The 22,555-nt window shown below is 37.5% G+C and overlaps 1 protein-coding gene across 7 annotated transcripts in view; it reads right to left on the bottom strand.

Annotated features, from left to right (window-relative positions):
* Positions 1-22,555, bottom strand: part of CCDC30 (coiled-coil domain containing 30) — a 193,284-nt gene that overhangs the window by 165,596 nt on the left and 5,133 nt on the right. For 5 of the 7 annotated variants that reach the window (XM_019016687.3, XM_055393012.2, XM_055393031.2 and 2 more), the window contains exons 2-4: positions 10,351-10,456; positions 8,115-8,268; positions 705-776 (exon numbers count right to left, since the gene is read on the bottom strand). In XM_019016687.3, coding sequence (XP_018872232.1) covers positions 705-776; positions 8,115-8,268; positions 10,351-10,365 — 241 coding nt within the window. In that variant the 5' untranslated portion in view covers positions 10,366-10,456. Of the gene's footprint in view, positions 1-704; positions 777-8,114; positions 8,269-10,350; positions 10,457-17,612; positions 17,795-22,555 lie in introns of all 7 variants that reach the window. The other 2 variants (XM_055393051.2, XM_055393025.2) reach the window with 1 other exon arrangement.

The raw sequence follows: 22,555 nt of genomic DNA on the forward strand, positions 1-22,555 counted from the left end.
TGGCTTTCCAGTGAACAAATATGTATAAAGTATTGTTAAATGCATTATAAAGTATATTGGTGTCAGTGGTCCCAGTAAAATATGCATGATTTGTATTGATCACAGGTTTGGGAGTCAGACATATAAAGATTCAAATACCAGCTCTGATACTTAATGTAGCTACTGGATAACTCTTAACTTTGCCATGACTCAGTTTGCTTATCTAAGAAATGGGGATACTACTACTCACTACTTGGAACTGCTATGAGGATTAGATGAGATATGTGTGTTCAGGGTGGTATGGCCATAGACTGTTGTGAGGATTAGAGATAACGCATGTGAAGTGCCTGGCAGAGTACCTGTCACTTAGTAAGCAATAAATGGTAGTAGTAGTGGTAGTAGTAGTAGTAATAATAACAGTAGTAGCAACAGCAATAATAGTAGTAGTACTTATTATTTTAATTCCTGAATATTATTTTAAAGCATATTAATGTGTATTATATTATTTCTTAATGTATTATCATTAAATAATAATTCTTTTAAAAATTTATTCTTTTGAGATGGGGTCTTGCATTATCACCCAGGCTGGAGTGCAGTGGCACAGACATGGCTCACTGCAACCTCCAACTCCTGGGCCCAAGCCTCCCAAGTCTTTGGGACTGCAGGCGCGTACCACCGTTCTTGGCTACTAAATAATAATCATCATATCTTCTAGAATGACTTACCATTTTCTTTCAGCTTTACCAAATTTTCCTTCAATTTGTCAATTTCTAGTTGAGCCTTCTTAAGTGCAGAATCTAAAAAAAGAAATAAAATATTTGTATAAGGAACAAATGATTAGTTTAATAATCAAATTTCAAATGACTCTCTCTCTCTGGAACACTTTCTTTCACCTGGCTACTGTCCTAGGAGTTTCTGCTTAAATGTCAGCTCCTCAGGGAATTTTCCCAGACTTCTCTCTTAGAGTTCCTACTGCACCCTATATTTAGCCCTATCCCTGATTATCTGATCTTGTAACTGTCTTTCCTTAATAGTTTCCTCCATCAGATTTCATGATGAAGAGGAATTTAAACCACTGTAAACAATAGGAAAAGCTCAAAGTTTTTAGGTATGGTACTACCAGTTTAGTAAAAAGAAATTACACCCAGAAATAAGTAAAAATAATTCCTGCAATCAATCATATTTAGAATTTTGCCAATAGCTGCTAGAAATATCAAAATAACAAAATTTCAGGAAATAGCTTTTGGTACTATGCAAGAATTGTATAAGGATGGCACAGTGATATTTAGGAAGACTATTGGATTTGGGCTCTCTACTTCAGGTTTTACCCCTTTGTCTCCTATGGTCTCCTCATCACCAGCGATATTGCTGGTGGATCTCCTATATTATCAGAACGAAGAACCTCCCAGAAGTAAGAGACTAACATGAATTTTATAACAGGTCACTTCTAACCACAGAGTGAGCACATCAGCACAATTGTGAAGGTTTTATTATTACATCCGTAACACTCAGTTCTTTAGAGTAAATCCCAGGATAACCTACCAGATTCACCTAAAACTGCATTCCTAACTATAGCAATACTATTACTACTACTGTTACCATAGCAGTAACTACCAGTGCCAGATGTATGTACCATCATAACAAATCTGCAAAGTAGATATTCATGTTTCCATTTTATAGATGAGATAAACAAGACTCAGAAAAGTTAAGCAAGTTGCTCAACATTACACAACTAGTAAACTGTATGGCTGGGATGTGAACCTAAGTCTGTTTACACTGAGCCAAAGATGTAAAAATAGCTTCTGTTTTTACTAAAAGAACAGTTTTCTAAATGTATTCCTCTATGGAAGAAGGAGAGAAAGTAAAGTGAGGGCAGGTGGAAAGGATATTCTGGAAAGAAGGAATAAGACGAGTAATATAGGAGGTGGGACAGAACAAAGGAGATGACATAGGAGGGAACACTGAGTAGTTCTGGAACTATGTATAGTCTAATACTGCCTGGTCTGTAGTGCAGAGAATTAGGACAGTGTGGGATATGACCTGGATACATAGGCAGAGGCCAAACCAGAAAGACCTTATTTGCTACATAAGACAGCTCAGAATTTATTATGTGAACCAGGGGCTTCCAAACTGTATTCTATGAACCTCAAAGTTCTGAAGACTTCAGGTGTTCTGAAAACATTTGACTTAATTGCCATTTGAAAAAAATTACTATTTTTGGAATAGCACACATAGTGAAATATATTGCTCCAAATTTAGATAATATCAGACTACCAAATTTATTAACTTGTATGGTCAGGTTAGTTTCTGCCATGTTTGTGAAGATACTTGAAAACTGTAGCTTTCTGGGGTTGGGCACAGTGGCTCACACCTATACAACACTTGGGAGGCTGAGGCATGAGGATTGCTTGAGGCCAGGAGTTTGAGATCAGCCTGGGCAAGTAAAACGCCCTTCTCTACAAAAGATTTAAAAATTAGCCAACTGTGGCACTACATGCCTGTAGTCCTAGCTACTCATGAGACTGAGGCAGGACGGTCACTTGAACCCAGGAACTCAGTGAGTAAGTGATGATCGTGCCACTGTACTCCAATCTGGGCAACAGAGTGAAACCCTGTCTCTAAAAAAAGAAAGAAAAAAAAGAAAATTTTAGCTTTCCAACAGTCCTCCTAAACCAGTAATATTTCTAAAACTGTATTGGTTGTAACTTTTCTTGAGATCTCTCTACCAGATTAACAGTTTTACTTTCTTAGTCTATTTCTAAGTCTCTTTCTAAGTCTGGTTAGCATCGATTTAAAAAAAAAAACTTTTTTACTTATGGAAGATTTCAAATATATACAAAAGTAGCTAGGGCAGAGTTATGGTAATACCTACATCCATCACCCAGCTTTTAACAATTACCAACTTATGGTCAATCTTGTTTCACTTATACCCTTACATATTATATTAATTTTCTAATGTCGTATAACAAATTGCCACAAACTTAGTGGCTTACAACAGCATCCATCTACTAGTTCACGGTTCTCTAGGTCAGGAGTCCGGGCACGGTGTGCTGGGGTTCTGTGATCAAAGTCTTACAAGGGTGAAATCAGGGTGTTAGCCAGGCTGTGTTTCTCTCTGAAGGCTCTGGAGAAGAATCCATTTCCAATCTGATTCAGCTTGTTAGCTGAAATCAGTCCTTGAGGGTGTAAGACTGAGGTCCCCATCTCCTCACTGTCAGCTGGAGGTCTCTCTTGGCTCTTGGAGGCTGCCCACATTCTTTGTTACGTGGTCTCCTCCATCTTCAAAGTCATTATTTATTTGTTTTTCAAAGTCATTAATGAAGAATCTCCCTCATGTTAAATCCCTCTTGCACTTCAAATCTCTTTTGCCAGGAAATGCCTTGACTCTTTTAAGAGCTCACCTGATTAGATCAGGCTCATGTAAGATAATCTCCCTTCTTTAAAGTCAGTTGGTTTGGGACCGTAACTACGCTTACAAAATCTCTTCACAGCAGCATCTAGATTGTATTTGGTTGAATAACTGGGAAAAGATGTGTGTATACCAGGGGGTGGGGCTCTTGGAGGCCACCTTAGATTTTCACCTAATACACTTATTTCCCCCAGTTCTTATATTTTTAACAGCTTTGAGGTACAGTTTACATACCTTAAAAATTACATATTTCAAGTGGACAATTCAATGGTTTTTAGTATATCTACAGGTATGCAACCATCGCAATCTAATTTTAGAACATTTCCATCACCCTATTAAGAAAATCATATGCACTTAGTCAATCCCAATTTTCATACCTAGCCCTAGACAACCACTAATCTACCTTCCTTTTTTTTTTTTTTTTTTGAGACAGGGCATCACTATGTTGCTCAGGTTGGACTCAAACTCATAGGCTAGGTGATTCTTCTGCCTCAGCCTTCCAAGTGGCAGATAATTGGGACATAAGCATGTGCTACTGTGCCCAGCTATGCCAATCTACTTCTTATCTCTATAGGATTGCCTTTTATGTACATTTCATCTAAATGGAATCACACAATATATGATCTTTTGCATCTGACTTCTTTTACTTGGCTTTTTTTTGAGATTCATCCATGTAGCAGGTGTAAGTACTTCCTTCCTTTTTACTGGCAGATAGTATTCTATCATATGAGTGTCAGGAGTTCCCAAGATCACCCCCAGGTTTGGTGATGTGCTAAGAGGACTCACAAGACTCAACATATGTTCCTATTCAAAGCTAAGATCTCCTACAGCAAAAGGATAAAGCAAAATCAGCAAAGGGAAAGGATGCATAGGGCAAAGGCCAGAAGAAACCAGGAACAAGCTTCCAAGAGTCCGCTCCCAGTGGAGTCACACAGGATATGTCTCCAGCAGTGAACTGTGACAATACATGTAAAATGTCTACCTGGGAAGTTCATGAAAGACTCACCACCTAAGGTTTTGTTGAGGGCTGGTCACACACACACTTTCTGCCTAGCATATACCAAGACTCTTAAAGGAAAGCAGGTGTTCTGCATGGACCACATTGTATAAACGGCTTAGGCACAGTGAGCCACTATTGGTTAAGGAATGGTGGAAACCCTCCCAAAATCCAAGTTCCCAGATGTCAGCCAGATGCTTGTGACTGTTATAAGCAGTCCTTTCTTAAGAATAGCAGTATCGGGTGTGCTGTTAGCTACTTTCTGCACAGTATGGATATACTGCATTTTGTTTATCTGTTCACCAACTGACAGACAGTTGGGTTGTTTCTAACTCTTGGCTACTGTAACTAATATTGTTATGGACATTTACATACAAGTCTGTGTTGATACATGTTTTCTTTTCTCCTGGGTAGATAGCTAGGAGTAGAATTTCTGGGTCGCCTTTAATATTTTGAGAAACTGTTAAATGTTTTCCAAAGTATCTTCACTATTTTACCTTCTTACTAGCAATGTATAAGGGTTTCAATGTTTCCACATCCTTACCAACACTTGTCACTGTCTGTCTTTTTTAGCATGGCCATTCTAGTGGGTATGAAGTAGACGCTCATTGTGGTTTTGCTTTGCACTTCCCTAATACCTAATGGTATCGAACATCATCTTCTTAATCGACAAATAATAATTGTATATGTTTATGGGGTACAATGTAATGTTTTGCTATATATTTATATTGTGGGGTGATTAAATCAAGTTAATTAACACATCTATCACCTCACATACTTATCAATTTTTGTGATGGGAGGTGCTGAGCATCTTTTCATGTGTTTGTTGGTCATTCACATATCTTCTTCCTGGAAATGTCTTTTCAAATCCTTTGCCCATTTTTTTTCTTTGAGACAGGGTCTTGCTCTGTCACCCAGGCTGGAACAATCATCGCCCACTACAGCCTCAAACTTCTGAGCTCAAGCTATCCTTCCACCTCAGCCTTCCAAGTAGCTAGGACTACAGGTGCATGTCACCACGCCCAGCCCTTTTGCCCATTTTTAAATTGGGCTGTCTTTTAATTATTAAATTGTAAGAATTTGTTACATATTCTGGATGTAAGATTCATATCAAACACATGATTTGCAAATATTTTCTTCTAGTCTATGAGTTGTCTTTTCACTTTCTGATGGTATGTTTTGAACTGTAAAGGTTTTAAATTTTGATTTAGTCCAACGTATTAGTTTTTCTCATCATTTTTGCTTCTGGTGTCATATTTAATGTATCACTGCTTAACCCAAGATCATGAAGATGTTTTCCTTGTTTTCTTCTAACAGTTTTACAGTTTTAACTTACATTTAGCTCTATGATCCATTTTGAATTAATCTTTGTGTAGGTGTAAGGTAGAGACCTGTATTATTTTGAAGCAAATCCTAGACATCATTTCATTCACTTATGAATATTTCACTATACAGCTCTAAAAAATAAGAACTCTTTTTAAACAAATAATTAATTTAACAAAAATTTAACAATAATTCTTTAACTCATATGTCTAGCAAGTGTTCAAATTTCAAATTGTTTTATTAATGTTAAAAATTTGAATCAGGATTCAATAAAGGCCACACATCATAATTGGTTAATAAGTCTCTTAAATCTTTAAAAATTCATCTTTTTTCTTGATATTCATTTGTTGAGGAATAAATATTTTATATAAATTCTTTTTTATTCTTGAAAAAATTATCATTGAAAAAATTTTTCATTTTCATCCAAATTTTATGATGTGATAGAGAGCTAAAGAATAAATTAAAGAGAACTAAAGGGATTTATTTTAAAGAGTTTGTTGAAAGAAACAAGCTAATACTTGGGAAACACTGTCATATAACACATGCCTAGCTACAAATTCTGCTATAAGTGGATGACTCAGGAAGTTACAGATGGCGCACACACTGATACTGCACACAACATTCCAAAAGGACTTGCTAATTCAGCTTCCCAACAGTCCTAATAGACTCACTGTGGAGATGGCTTTCAGTTGATACGTTTGGGATTTACCCTACAGAGCAACTGCTGATAGAACAGGTTGCTATGTGATTGTGTTCTGTTGTGTCCAAATGTAACTACTAAGGGTACTGAATATCCTGCTTTCCTTTTTTCTTCTTGTATGGCAAGCAGCAAATATTGCTTCTCATCGTGCTCATGTGACCAAATTTATTTTCTTTTTAGATAGTGTTTACTGAGGAATAAATTGCATGCAGTGAAATTCACCCTTTTAAGTGTATAGTTTGAAGAATTCTGACAAATATGTACAACTGTATACCCACCAACCCACATGGGATATGGAACATTTCCATCATTCTGAAAAGTTATTTGTGTCCACTGTTTAAAATGTATTTATAAAAAATTTACATCCTGATATTCTTTGTTTTTTTATTATTTGTTTTTAATCACACAGTTAGGCATAATCATTATTGTTTTATACATTTAACATTTTTAATGTTTATGATTCTAAAGTAACCTATATATTGCATTTGTAAAAGAATCAGTCATGGATTAAAAATATAGAAAGGAGATAATTATAATTTAAAATTTTTATACTAAATTCTAGATAAAGCAAAGATGTAAATATAAACAATAAAAGTACCCGCCCCCCAAAACCAGGGGTAAATATTTTCAATAATCTTGTAGTGAAGAAAAGGCTTTAAACATGAAAACTCAGAAAGCATAAAGAATAATTCACTTAAACCCAACTTGATGAATATTAGCATTTATGGTAAAAAAAACAATAACAACAACATAACATTTATAACCAACAAAAGGCTCATATCCACAATATATAAAGAACTCCCACAAATAAATAAAATAGAAAAATATACAACAGACTCGAGCAGGAACTTCACAAAGTTGTATATCCAAACGAGTAACAACAACAACAAACATATGAAAAGATCTTCAACTTAATTAGCAGTCAGGGAATACCAGTTAAAGCCACACTTATATATCACTATACACTCAACATAAAAGGTGAAGTTAGTAAGACTGACAGTACCAAGTATTGAAAACCAAGGTGGAGGAACTAAAATCTCACATACAACCGAGGAAAGCTTAAATTAGTATAATTACCTTGGAAGACCAAAGTAGAACCTGCCCTTTGATTCAGTAATTCTGCTCTTACCACAATCAGAAATGTGTAACAAGCACACTGAGACATATACCAAAATGTTTATAGCAGCAATATTCATAATAGACAAAAACTGACAACACAATCGTCCATCAGTAGAATGGATAAATTGCAGTATGTTTATTAATGAAATACTATAAACAGCAGAGTGAACAAACAACTGCTACGTGTAACAAAATGAATGAATCTTATAAGACTGAGCAGGAGAAGCAAACCATAGAAGGCATACTGCATATAGTCAAACGCAGAAACTGCATTCAGTCAGGACAGTAGTTACTCTGAAGGAGGAGGAAGGATGTAGAGATAGAAAGAAGGAACACAGGGGACTTCTGAGAGGCTGGGAATTTCTTGTGGTGAGTGGTATACACTTACGAGTTGTGCACTTTTGGTAGATATGCTTGGGCTTTGACAAAAATTCCTAGCATGGTAGAAAATGAGGCTGTTCATCACTTTTATGTGTTTATCTTAAAGACTTTTTTCTCAGTGTTTTTTTTTTCTCATGTTCCACCCTGAGATGAGATCAGTACAGTTAAAGCATGATCGGAAATGGTCATCTGAAACCACAGCTTACCTAATTTACATTGTTCCTTCTCCTTCACTTGTAGTTCATCAGTGAGCCTTTGAATCTCTTCATGAGCCACCCCTAACTTCTTTGCTACTTGTTCCATTCCTCTTCCTAGGCAGTTTTGTGATGTTTTGTCTTTTTCCAGGTCTTCATTATGATACTGAAATAAAACTTCTATTAGTAATAAAACAAAGAGCAAATGTACTCTCATGACATTTTGCTATTTTCTATTAATGTTTAAAAGCCAATAAATTAGCAAACAATATCTATGTGTATTTCTTTGTGTGTGTGAGTGTGTGTGTATGTGTGTGTGCCTGTGTATTTCCTTTCTTAGGTTGAACCAAATAAAACTGGTGATATTTGATTGCTTTTACTTATAAATATTTGGTTTCATGTGGTTCAACCTAACATCCAAGAGATATGAGCGTATTGTTATATTTCTTTGCAGTATTTTTTATTTATATACATTTTTACATAGTCATAATACCAACACATGTACAAGTTTCTGTCTGGCTTTTTAAATTTAACATTATACAGGAACACTTCTCTGTAAATTGCTGTACAGATTTTGTAATGTAATTTTTTTTTTTTTTTGAGATGGAGTCTCACCTGGTCCCCCAGGCTAGAGGGCAATGGCACAGTCTCTAATGGCACAACTACAACCTCCGCCTCCCAGGTTCAAGCGATTCTCCTGCCTCAGACTCCCAAGTATCTGGGATTATAGGCACGCACCACCATGACTGGCTCATTTTTTGTATCTTTAGTAGAGACGGGATGTCACCATGTTGGCCAAGCTAGTCTCGAACTCCTGACCTTGTGATCCACCCACCTTGGCCTTCCAAAGTGCTGGGATTACAGGCATAAGCCACCGCACCCAGCTTGTAATGATAATTTTTAAAGGCTGTACTGTGTTCCAGCATGTCTATAACATTATTTCTGTACTCACTTAAAAATTTGGATAGCTTCTGATTTTTGCTATTGAAAATAATACTGTGATGTACAGTTTAATCTTGGGTTACCTCCCATACTTAAATTCACAGTGTATACTTTATTCACCAGACTTACCTTTTAATAACATTTCCCTAGATCAAAAACATTAAATTCCATGAGCAGAATTGAATATATTTAAAATAATGTGCTATATATTCTAAAGAACTCCTTAAAAGGGGAACTACAAACATATTTGTAAATAAAAAATATGTATAGTCCCAAGGTGATTTTTTTTTTTTTTTGAGACAGGGTTTTGCTCTGTCGCCCAGGCTGGAGTGCAATGACATAATCTCGGCTCACTGCAACCTACGCCTCCCAGATTCAAGTGATTCTCCTGCCTCAGTCTCCCTAGTAGCTGGGATTACAGGTGTGCACCACAATGCCTGGCTAATTTTTGTATTTTTTAGTAGAGACAGGGTTTCACCATGTTGGCCAGGCAGGTCTTGAACTCCTGACCTCAGGCGATCTGTCTGCCTTGGCCTCCGAAAGTGCTGGAATTACAGGTATGAGCCACTGCACCTGGCCTAGTCCCATGGTGATTTTTAAAAGGACATAACATACATTGATTGTTTAAATTTTGATACATTCAATAAAAAATCAGCTATCATGTCAAATGAGAGATTTTTTCCTCCTCAAATTTTTGTGATGTGTTCAAAATACTTTTATGCATAATTTGATAATTCTTACAGCATGACTTTTTTTTTTTTAAGAGATGAGGTCATGCTCTGTCACCCAGGCTAGAGTGCAGTGGCGCAACCATAGCTCACTGCAGCCTCCAACTCCTGGGCTCAAGCAATCCTCCCACCTCAGCCTCCCATGTAACTGGAACTATACCACACCCAGCTAATTTTTTTTATTTTTCATAGAAACTGAGTCTCACTATGTTACCCAGGCTAGTCTTGAACTCCTGGCCTCAGGTCATCCTCCAGTTTTGGTCTCCCAAAGTGCTGGGATTATAGGCATGAGCCACCACATCTGGCCATGAATCTATACATTATCATATATTCAAACAAAATACTTCTAAGGTAAAAGCTGATTTGTAATTAGCCACAATTATTAAGTAAAGGATTATAATTTCTTTTTTACCTCACTCAGTTTTTTTAGACTGTTACACAGGTTCTTGATGTTCTCTTTGTAGAGACTGGTGGATTTGTTCCAATTTCTTCTTAACAAAATTCAATATATAAATGAAGCGTACATAAATCAGTCTTCATGAACAAAAATGTCATTTTGCCTGGGTGTGGTGGCTCACCTGTAATTCCAGCATTTTGGGAGGACAAGACAGGAGGATTACTTGAGCCCAGGAGGTTGAGGCTGCAGTGAACGGAGATCATGCTACTGCACTCCAGCACTCCAACCTGGACAAGAAAAAGAAAGAGAAAATGTTTAAATCTTCAACTAAAGTATAAAAATGAATGATAAATTTTAGCAAGATTGCTAGATATAAGGTCAATATATAAAAATAATTATAATTTAAAATACCAGTAACAAATTAGTAGAAAATTAATTTTTTTAAAAAGATAGCATTTATTATTAATAGCATCTAAAAATATGAAGCACCTAGGAATAAATCTAACAAAAATGTGCAAGATCTTTGTGGGGAAAATTATAAAAATTTACCTATATACATTAGAAAATGAATAGATATTTCATAATTACAGATCATATCTATCAAACAATTTGAGTTAATTTTTATATATGGTGTGAGATAAATTTATTGCAAGGTCTAAAATTTCATATATTGCCTTGACATCTTTCAGCCTCACAGAAGCCCCAAAAAAGCCTAGCCATCAGTTACTCGGCTCGCACCAGAGATGTCCCCCATCCAGAGAGAAAGAGTCTCCATCTGGCCAGTTCCTCTATCAGCCGGAGCAGCTGTACTCCACCCAGTCCTTAAACTAATGAGTTTCACTTCCCTGCCAGCCCACGGAATTTTCCAGACAAGCCAATCACATCTTCCCATGGGAACCAGGAGGCACCTCATCTTCTTGTTACTACAAAGCCTGCCTCCCATACTCCCTATGAGTTCATTCTATTCCTGAGAATAACCCCTTGTGGCCCTGCATAGCATGGCATATCTATCCTCTTCCCATGGGCTGAGTGTATCTGACTAATAAGCTGCTATCAATCTCATCTCTCTCCAGTGTCAGGTGTCATGTATTTGGCCATCTTGTGGTATTTAGAGCAGGCATTCCTCACCAATGGGGAACAGAACTTCGATCAGGATTTGGGGGGCTTTTTTTTTTAGCATATGTCTATATCTAACTGTTCCAGCATCATTTGTTGAAAAGGTTATCCTTTTCTCATTGAATTACCTTGGCACCTTTGTTGAAAATCTGTTGATGGTGTACTTGTGGGCTTATTTCTGGACTCTCTATTGGGAGTTCCATTGATCTATAGATCTATCTGAATGCCAAGAATGCATTTTCTTTTTTTGAGATGGAGTCTCACTCTTTCGCCGAGGCTGGAGTGCAATGGTGCAATCTCGGCTCACTGCAACCTCCACCTCCCATGTTCAAGCGATTCTCCTGACTCAGCCTCCTGAATAGCTAGGATTACAGGCACTCACAACCACGCCCGGCTAATTTTTGTACTTTTAGTAGAGATGGGGTTTCACCATGTTGGCCAGGCTAGTCTTGAACTCCTGACCTCCGGTGATCCGCCCAACTCGGCCTCCCAAAGTGCTGAGATTACAGGTGCGAAACATCGCGTCCAGCCCAAGAGTATATTTTCTTGATTGCTACAGCTTTATGGTTAAGTCTTGAAATCAGGAAGTGTTAGTGCTCCAACTTTGTTCTTTTTCAGTTTTTTGACTAGTCTAGGACCTTGCATGTCCACATCAATTTTAGAATCAGTTTGTCAGTTTCTACAAATAAAAAAAGTGACTCTGCTGATTATTTTATGCTCAGGCTCTTTACAACATTAGCTAAAACAAAATATTAGCTTTAACCAAATTAGGAATGCAACACAAATGTTACAGGCTATATTTTATCATAAAATGGGTATCTGGGGGGGGCGCAGTTTGGTTTTTGTTTTGTTTTATTCTGTTGTTTGAGACAGGATCTCACTCCGTTCCCCAGGCTGGAGTGCAGTGATGCAATCATGGCTCACCACAGCCTCGACCTCCCAGGCTCAGGCGATCCTCCCACCTCTGCCTCCCGAGTAACTGAGACTACAAGTGCATGCCACCATGCCTGGCTAATTTTTGTATTTTTTGTAGAGATGGGGTTTCGCCACTTTGTCCTGGCTGGTCTCAAATTCCTAGGCTCTAGCAATCTACCCGCCTTGGCCTCACAAAGTGCTGGGATTACAGGCGTGAGCCACCGTGCACGGCCAGAGAATCTGTGTTAATTTTTTCTGGCCATTATTGGAAAACTATGATCTAAAAGTGATTGAGTAGATGGTATTAGAGTCATCCAAGATTTCACCCACCATTCTCAATTTGTTTGATAGATTTCTTTTCATTAATAAATCAGTTCATCTTCCCTTCACCATTTACACTCTGAGCCTTGTTTTCGTTCTCATTCTTTGATTATTACTGCAAAACTACCCCTAAGTTTCCCAGTTCCAATCTGGTCCCTATGTAATCCATCTCTCTACTGTTGCTAGAGTAATTTTTCTAAAACATGAATCAGATCATGTTAGCTGCCCTCTTAAAATTATTTAGTGATTCTCCAGATATTTTATAACAAAGTCAATAATTCATATGTTCAAAAATATTTGTATGCCTTTTGCATAGTCCAGGAACATCAAGCATAGTCCAGGTGTCAAATCCAAATGCCTTAGTTTAGCACACGGTTTCACCATGACGTGGTTCCTGAAAATATCTCCAGCCACATTTCTTCTTAGCATTCACTCACGTGAACCACTATGTATTATCAACTCTGTTCCCTTTGCCAGGAATGCCTTTCTCAGCTTCTTAATCTAGCTAGCACCTTTCAAAACACAACTCAATGCAATCTCCTTTGGAAGCCTTTTCTGGTCACCCTGCCCATCCTGTCTTTCTCATCACCTCCCCTGAATTTTCCTAGTATTCTGTGCCTTCCCTTAGCATAGGACTATCCACACTGAACTACAACCACTGGCTTATCTCTTTCCTTCACAGTTTACAGATTTATTGCAAGTCCAGATCAAGTCTAATTTGAAGAATGTGGGATGAATAGGATTGACTTACAAACTGAGGCTTACTGGCAGTCCAAATCATTAACATGCTAGGGAAAACTGTATATGAACTTTTGCATTATAATGACATCATTCTCCTACTTATCAATCATCATGAGCTAATTTATATTGCAAAAACACGTGGCCTGTAATCCCAGCACTTTGGGAGGCTGAGGCGAGCAGATCACGAGGTCAAGAGATCAAGATCATCCTGGCCAAAATGGTGAAACCCCGTCTTTACTAAAAATACAAAAATTAGCCAGGCATGGTGGCGTGCATCTGTAGTCCCAGCTACTAGGGAGGCTGAGGCAGGAGAATCCCTTGAAGCCGGGAGGCAGAAGTTGCAGTGAGCCGAGATCATGCCACTGCACTCCAGCCTGGGTGAAAGAGTGAGACTCCATCTCAAAAAAACAAAACAAAGAAAAACACGTTGGCAGTAGGACATACAATATCTTCTGTTTCTTGCAGTGTGGCAGATTAGAGCCCTTGAACAACCTTCCTACTGAGAATTACCAGAAATGCCAGAAGAAATTTTCCAGAAGCTTTGTAGAGGGAAAAAAAAAAAAGCCAGAATTAAAGAAAACTCTTAAAATGCAACCATTATACAAACAAAAATAGAGTATTAACTTTAAATCATCAGAAGAAAATTCAGTCTACCCAGTAGAAAGGAAGAAAGGAAAAAATGAGGGTACAGTACAGTAATATGTCCTATAATTAACTCAATTTTCTCTGCACCTGGGCAAAAAAAAAAAAAAAAAAACTTCCATCAACAAACTCTTGTAAAAGAAATTTCTAAAAGGAAAAAAGGAAAATGATCCTGAATGGAATATCTGAGATGCAAGGAAAAATGCTGAGTACAGAAAATAATAAATATGTGGTAAATATAATCACTGACCATATATAATAATAAGTATAATAACAGCACCTAATTTTTTTATCTTTTTTTGTTTTGAGAAGGAGTTTCACTCCTTTTGCCCAGGCTGGAGTGCAATGGCACAATCTCCGCTCACCACAACCTCTGCCTCCCAGGTTCAAGCAATTCTCCTGCCTCAGTCTCCCAAGTAGCTGAGATTACAGGCATGAACCACCACATCCGGCTAATTTTGTATTTTTAGTAGAGACAGGGTTTCTCCATGTTGGTCAAGCTGGTCTCGAACTCCCCACCTCAGGTGATCCGCCCGCCTCAGTCTCCCAAAGTGCTGGCCTAATAGCACCTAAGTGTGTAGCTACACAAATATAGAATATTTTAAAAGGATTCTGTCTGTATTTTCCTTTGCAGCTTTGAAGTACTTAATATTTTCTAAGTCCTTAATATGCTAGTGAAGGAGTTAAAAATACACCACTCTGGTGTATTGACTATTTTGAGTTAAACACACTTGAAAAACAGCAGGTGCAAGATCATTCTGATCTTCCTTCTATTTCTTAAAAGCAGGAGATGAAATTCCCGTGTTGAAAGATGCCCTCCCTTTGCTAGAAGGAAAGCAACACTCTTCTGATTAAGGATGGGAAGTTGAGGCCAAGAGAATTCTGTACAGACCTTGTTAAAGTAACTCTTATCTTTTCAGCCTTTCCATATATTTAGTTGCTTTTCACAGCTTACTATTGTCTGTCCAATTCAGTATATGAGAGATTGATTGTAAGTGCTTCTTTGGGTCTTCATCTCCATTTATTTCCAATTTAAATAAATGTGTATGCTTTTCTCCTGTTAATCTGTTTTATATCAACTTAATTCTCAGGCTCAGCTGGGAAAAAAAAAAAAAAACTAAAGAGGAAGAGGTAAAGTTTTGCCTCCCCTAAACTGGGTACTTTACAAACCAGGTACTGTGAGAGACACAAATCACTAAAACTAGGACATGATCTCTACTCCAGAGGAGCTGATACTGATTATAATATAGTGTGGTAAGTGCTGTAACAGACACTGAAAGAAAATACCCTGCACTCTCATACACATTTCAGACTATTTCAGAATACATACTTTTTTAAAAGACAGGCAGAAAATACACCTAAAACATTAGAAGTATTATACTTTTCTTGGGGTAGAAGATATAATTTTTCCCTTCTTTATAAGAGCATACATTTCTCAAATTTTCTATAATGTCATATGTTAATTTCTAGAATTAGGGAAGAAGTTTTAAAATGACATGCCCACAAAAGGAAAAACAACTCTGTTTGAGTTGGAGCTCTTTAAACTCATGTCTAAGCTGTTCATTTTCCTTTTCATCATAACCATGAAAAAACGCTTCTCTTCCCTCTGTTAGGTTACAAATATAGTTTGCATAATTTTCCACCTAAAAAAACCACATTTTCTTACTTTTAGTCCATGGCTCATATTTTAATCCATATTAAAGGTCCGGGAAGTGAAAGAGCAAGTAAGAGATCACCATTCTATCATGACTATAATCTGAGAAATCAACAGAAAACTCAGCTTTCCTCAAGTGTTGGCATCTGGCTCTAAACTCCCTTCCAACTGTCTTACATTATCATACACTATGTTTCCCATAGGTATAATGACATGTAACCACAAATTTCTGGGACAGTCCCAATCTCTAATAGTTTTTTCTATCAACATACCAGGTTTTAAATCAAGTTTCCCTCTCTGTGGTTTAGGAAATATGGTCATGATATCCATGAACAGAAAAAAATCTACATAATAATTAGGTTTATACTGCTATGCTGAAACTGATGGCTAAGATGATTAAATGTTAACAGGAGATTACATTAAAAAATTGTTGTGTATTCTTTGAAAAGCTTGCAGTTAATATAACGGCTTCACAAAAAGCTACTTTTATGTGCATAATAACAGGTAGAAAGCTAATATGCTCCAGGCACTATATTAAGTACATCAAATATTTAATTGTCTCCACAACCACATGGGACTATTATTCTCCCACTTTGGAGGTGAAGAAGCAGGCTTAGAGAGGCTAAGAGCCTTGCCTTGTCACATAGGGAATAAGGGGAGGAGCTAGAATTCATACTCTGATGGGTAGAAACCAGAGACTGAGTTCTTAGTACGCCAAAGTGCTTAGAAGTAGACTACCGAAATAACTGAATTGCATTTTGGTGAATTCTTTGGAAGCCTATAGGAAAACTCCTCAAAATATGTACAGAAAGATGAATAGTATAGAAGGAACATAGGAATCACAGTTCAACTTTATCACTTCCTGGCAAGCTTTAGTTTCCTCTTTAAAATGGCAGGAACAATATCCATTTCTAATGATAATAGCTATCATTTATTGAACACTTGCTAGGTGCCAAGTACCTGGGTAATTTATACACACTAACCTGTATAAATCTCACAAATCCCTTTGAAGATGCTATTAACATCTCTATCTTACAGACAGAAATTTCAAGCTCAAAGCAGTTGAGTAACTTGCCCAGGGTTAAACAGAAAGATAATGCTAAAGGCAACTTTTCACCCCCATCTGCCTAATGTTAAAGTTCACACTCTATGATGCTATACTGCTTTTCATTCTAAAGGAGCTGCACTCTTCTTTAGAATTTGGAGATTGGATTGTCCTTTAAGAATTAAATTTAAAAATGTTACCTGTGTGAAGCTGAGATGTAAAAACATAGCAGAGTGATTCCCAGGCAACCTGAGATAATTCATTAGTTCATTTAAAGAAAGTATGTAGAAAGTATGTTGATGAGTATTGGAAACATCCAAGAGAGTAACAATAGGGTCAAAAAAAAATAGCTTTATCTACTCCTCTAAGCACTAGGTGCCTGGTCCTAGGATATGAGGTCCAGAAATGAGGGTAGATACAGATAGCCCTATTGTGGAAACCTGGCTATCTCAGCCAATGCTATAAAAAGTTAGAATCATTTGTTCACCAAGTAAACATCTAATTAAAAGTTGGCTTCCCACATAATGTGCCTGTAAGAGAATACATCAGCCACCAAAAATACATGTTTAGTTCCTCTGGCAATTATATTTCTTATTGTCAATTAAAAAGGAGGTGTCTCATCTCTATGACTTTGGTTAATACAAGCCCACCTTTGAGAAGCAGATCCACTGATACTATGCCGACATTAGTTTCCAAGCCTTCAAAGAAAAGAGTCACCTAGAAGGTCAGCTCCTGAGAGGATGACTTTACCAAGATAATAAAAGCTACCTGGAGCAGTCCTGTTTAGATGTTCAGCCAGTCATCACTGGGCAACATCCTATACATATAGTCTTAATGGAAACCAACACAGACTGTTGCCATGTTTCATTAGAAAAAAAAAAAGTCTACACATGGGTGCTTTTCAAACTATACAGTGATAGCCAAACATTAGTTTTTAATATGTCAATTTAATGAAGGGCAATGAACAAAATCACAGGTGTCTTTAAAATTCTATGCTATTAGTTCTCACTTCTTTTGTTTCACCCATGTGCTTCACTATAAGCTCTTCTACATCTGTGGTAGCGGTCCTCAGCCTGTCTTCACTGTGCTGGCTGGAATAAGCACCAAACAGAGTCATTCTTCTGTAGTGGCAAGGGGTTGATTTCTTCTTTTGTCAAGATGGTGAAGTATGTCTTCTAACTGAACTTTTCCCTTGATAGAAGAAATAAGCATATGTATATGAACACAGACACACACACGACTGAGGATTCAAGATATCTATGTGGGTGCCACCTTAGTCTCCTTATTAGAGTACTAGTCTTTAGGGTACTAGTAATAGAAAGCTAGTAAGCCACCTGAACCTTCATCACACTTATGTATGTGTATGTATATATATCTTGGAAAATCCAAGATATTTCTAAAGAACAAAATATAGCTGGCAATACACATACAAAGCTGCTATGTGAGGAAAACTGAAAGCGGAAATAAAGAAGTCTATGTATATATGACTAGAGTCAGACTCTCTACAATGTATATTTTACTTTTCCTGCTGTTATCTAGTTATGAGCACTTAAATGAAACAGCTGGTAATACCGAAAAATTTAAGCTTTGAACAATTGTGTATCTTCTAAAATAACAAATGACATGATATACTTAATGAAAATTATGTACAATGGAAAAAAAAAAGCTTTTCTGTCTGTTCTAAAGTTTGCAACTTTTATCTGAAAAGTCTCCCAAAGGGCTCTTGTTTCTTTTTTAAAGTCCAAAGAAGTCTTTGTTCCCTTTATTGCATATTTAGAAATAAAAGGATTTCTCTGGAAGCTAGAGAGGCCCCTAATTCTACACTATCCAGGATTTATTTTACTCACAGAATATGTCTTATAATTTATGTTGACTTCTCATTAATTCAGTTCTCTTCTGCAACTTCTTGATCTAAGCCTGCTATCAATATCAATTTTTTTAGGTTGCAAGTAATCATGACATAACAGTTTGCAGTATGACAGTATATGAAAGATAAATATCTGCTGATCGATGAAATGATATCTGTGTTACTAGAGCCACTAACTATTTTTTTTTCTTTGAGATGGAGTCTAGCTCTGTTGCCCAGGCTGGAGTGCAGTGGTGTGATCTTAGCTCACTGTACCTCTGCCTCCTGGGTTCAAGTGATTCTCCTGCCTCAGCCTCCTGAGTAGCTGGGATTACAGGTGTGTGCCACCACGCCTGGCTAATTTTTGTATTTTTAGTGGAGACGAGGTTTCACCATGTTGGTCAGGCTCGTCTCAAACTCCTGACTTCAAGTGATTAGAACCACTAACTATTAATAGGACTTGCTGTTCTAATCAAATACAACTTTTAACCAAGTTAATCTGACCCAAATTGCAGTGACAAATTGTTATTGTACTTCAGTCCATATAAATATACTATTTTGCTTTTTAAAAAGCAAAACCATATTTTTATTATTTTTCTCCTTGATTGCTAAGTTTTCTAGAGTCTTACCATTTCCACATCAACAGTATTTATAGATGATACATGGTTTTAATTATCAGCTGATACTCATACTGATGAAAAAGCACCCAAGTCTGAATCCTGCACCTCTGTAGGTCCTCTTCATGACATATAACTAAAAATTTTCTTCTGTTCCCCCGATCTCCTTCACCTGGTCCCCACTCATATCTTCCCCCTTCTCCCTACAAGGGTCTCTGAGCAACATACAGTTATTTGTGGTTTTAGTCCTGGGTAGCTGAGAGCCCAAGATACTAAGAATACATAGCATCCCATGAGGACTATTTGGCAATATGGAAAAATGCTAAGAAATATGTGATAATGCTAAGAGAAAAAGCACAATGCAAAAGTATTATTATAACTATGTAAACACCAGACACACAAAGAAAAGACTGGAAGCAAATACCTCAAAGTGCTAAAAGCAGTTGTGATAAACTGATGAGGTAATTAGAAAATAAATGCTTAAATTATTATAAGTCCTGTACTGTGGGTTGCTTGCCCAACAGCATAATCCCCATGCTGTAGGGGTGGAGTAGGGGAGTCTAAGGTTGGAGGATGTTAAAAGGAAAAGGGGATCAGGATATTGGAAAATACCTTTGGATCTGATCCTTGCTGATCAGTAGGACGGTATAGGCTTCAGGTCAATACTCAAGTGCACAAATCACCCAAGCTCCTTCACTTGACCATTCTCCCAAAGCCAGTGATCTTTATGCACATTTTATTTAGCCGCCCATCCTCATGGCTACACCTGAGTCCTTATCAACAGCCTGAGCTAATGTTGAAACCCTGCCATCCTAAACTCCATGTGTCTCCCTCTAACACCTTCTATGCTTCTTCCCCCTTTTTCTTAATTGTAAATATACATAACTTAAAATTTACCATTTTAACCATTTTTAATAAAATTCCATGGGATGAAGTACAATCACAATGTTGTCTAACCATCACCACAATCATTTCCAGAAATTTTTCATTATCCCAAACAGAAACTCTACACCCATTAAACAATAACTTCTCATTCCCCTCTCCCCCAGGCCCTGGGAATCTCTATTCTACTTTCTGTCTCTATAAACCTGCCTATTTTATATAACTCATAGAAGTGGAATCATACAATATTTGTCTGTTTGTATTGGCTTATTTCATGCAGCATAATGTCTTGAAGATTCATCCATGTTGTATCGCTAATCATAATTTCATTTAAGACTGAATAATATTCCATTGTATGTACATAGCACATTTTATTTATACATTCACCTGTTGATGGACATTGGAGTTGTTTCCACCTTTCAACTATTGTGAATGATGCTGCTATGAACACTGGTGTAAAAGTGTCTGAGTCCCTGTTTTCAATTCTTTGGGGTATATACGTAGGAGTGGAATTGCTAGATATATAATTCTATGTTTAACTTTTTTTTTTGAGGAACTGTCCTACTGTCTTCTACTGCAGCTGCACCATTTTACGTTCCTACCAGCAATGCAGAAGGTCTTAATATCTTCATATCCTTGTCAACACTTACTTTGGGTTACTTTTAAAAAAAAAATAGCCATCCTAATGGGTGTGAAGCAGTTGCTCTCTTAAACTAAAAGAATTCTACAATTACAGTGAGACCTCCAATCTCTGGACCATTACATCCTCTCTCAAACTACCAGATACTCTTTGGCTTCACTTGTTTGCCCCTCAAGCCTAAACCCAACTGTTGATCATTTCAATCCTTCACCAACATCCCCAGTTATCTTACCCCTTTGTCCCACCTTCCTTGCAAATCTCAGCCCTGGAAAAGTTCATGCATTTGACTATTATCCACCTATTTTAGGTTGCTGAGTGCCGATAGAGAACAAAATCAAACAGGCATGCAAATCTGAACCATTACAAATTCATGGCCTCTGGTCTGAACCAAGCTTCTCAACCGCTGGGTCATTTATGAGTTGTTAGTTTCTGTTACTATTTCACTCAGCAACTATTCAAAACTTTTACCTCTCCCATCAAACTGAATATCTCATCTCTCCCCTCACTCTTGACAAATGACCTTGTCTCCCAGAGAACTAGTAAAACTAAGGTCATCATAAAACTGTCAGTTGCTTCTCCTCATCAACATACCAACCTTCATCTTTACCAGTCTTGTCCTCTTTCCCTTCTCAGTGGAAGAGCTTCCCATCCTCCTGATCAAGGTTAATCCCTTTACCTGTATTCTAGGCCCCATCCCATACTGCTTCCTTAGGGAAGCATTTTCTTTTCTGTATGTTCCTTATCTGCTTTTCTACTGTTCTCTTGTCCTCAGCTCAAGACATCTCTGGTCTTAAAGATACAAAAAATAACCTTCCTTTAGCCCCACCATATGCCTCTCTAGCTACTGTCCTCTTTTGGACAATTTGTCTCCCACACTCCTATATTGTGGCTTCTGTGCGTGGCTTCCACACTCTCACACTTGCTGCATTTTGCCTTCTGCTCTTACCATTGTACTCAAATTATCAGTCAACAATGAACTCAAAATGCCATATCCATAGCTCACTACAGTTTCAAACTCCTGGGCTCTAGTGATCCTCCTGACTCAGCCTCATGAGGAGCTAGGACTACAGAAATGTGCCCACATGCCCATCTTATTTTTTAAACTATCTTTTTAGAGACGAGGGTCTTATATGTTGCCCAGGCTGGAATTGAACACCTGGGCTCAAGTGATCCTCCCATTTCAGCCTCTCAAAGTGCTGGGATTACAGGCGTGAGCCACTGTGTCTGGCCCTGTTTTTGTTTGTTTGTTTTAACATATGATCTCTTTGCTGTACCTCTTCACTCCTTCCCTGAAAGTTTTTTTTTTTTAATTCTGTTCTGTGATGTCACTTTCTCCTGTTTTGACTCCTATGTCTCTAGCCTTTCCTTCTCAGTATGCTTCCTGGGTTCCTCCTCTTCCATCCCTTCAAATGCTGCCATTTCCAAGAAAACCCTGCCTTTAGCTCTCTGCTCTTTTCACTACCATGTGATTAATAGCTTGGGCACAAGAGTCTAACATACCTTGGCTCAAACCTTGGCTTTGCTACTTTGTAATTGTGTGACTTACACAAGTCAGGTAACTTCTTTAAATTTTTATTCTGTCTGTAGAATAAATGTAATAGTAATGCCTACCTCACTCTGTTGTTTGAAAGATTAAATAAGAATCTCTCTCTGCTATGCTCCAGATCAATCTAGAAGAAGTGGCAAGAAACAGAAACACATTGAAGTTGGAACAAATACAGGTGAGTGTGGGAGAGACTGCTGGTGTCCTTTCATATTTACTATTCCCTTCTTCCACAGAAATAAGATATTTAGTGTTTTGACTGATCACAAGGCTGACTTCCTTACTGATAGATACAGCCAGGTGACCAAGTTCTGACCAATGGGTGTAAATGGAATTATGTGGTGCTTCCAGAAACTGTCCTTAAGGAACGTGATGCCCCCTTTCTTGCTCCTTTCTCCTTTCTACTAGCTGGAATTCAGACAAG

The sequence above is a fragment of the Gorilla gorilla genome, chromosome 1 (assembly GCF_029281585.2).
Source record: "Gorilla gorilla gorilla isolate KB3781 chromosome 1, NHGRI_mGorGor1-v2.1_pri, whole genome shotgun sequence".
Classification (NCBI taxonomy): Eukaryota; Metazoa; Chordata; class Mammalia; order Primates; family Hominidae; genus Gorilla; species Gorilla gorilla.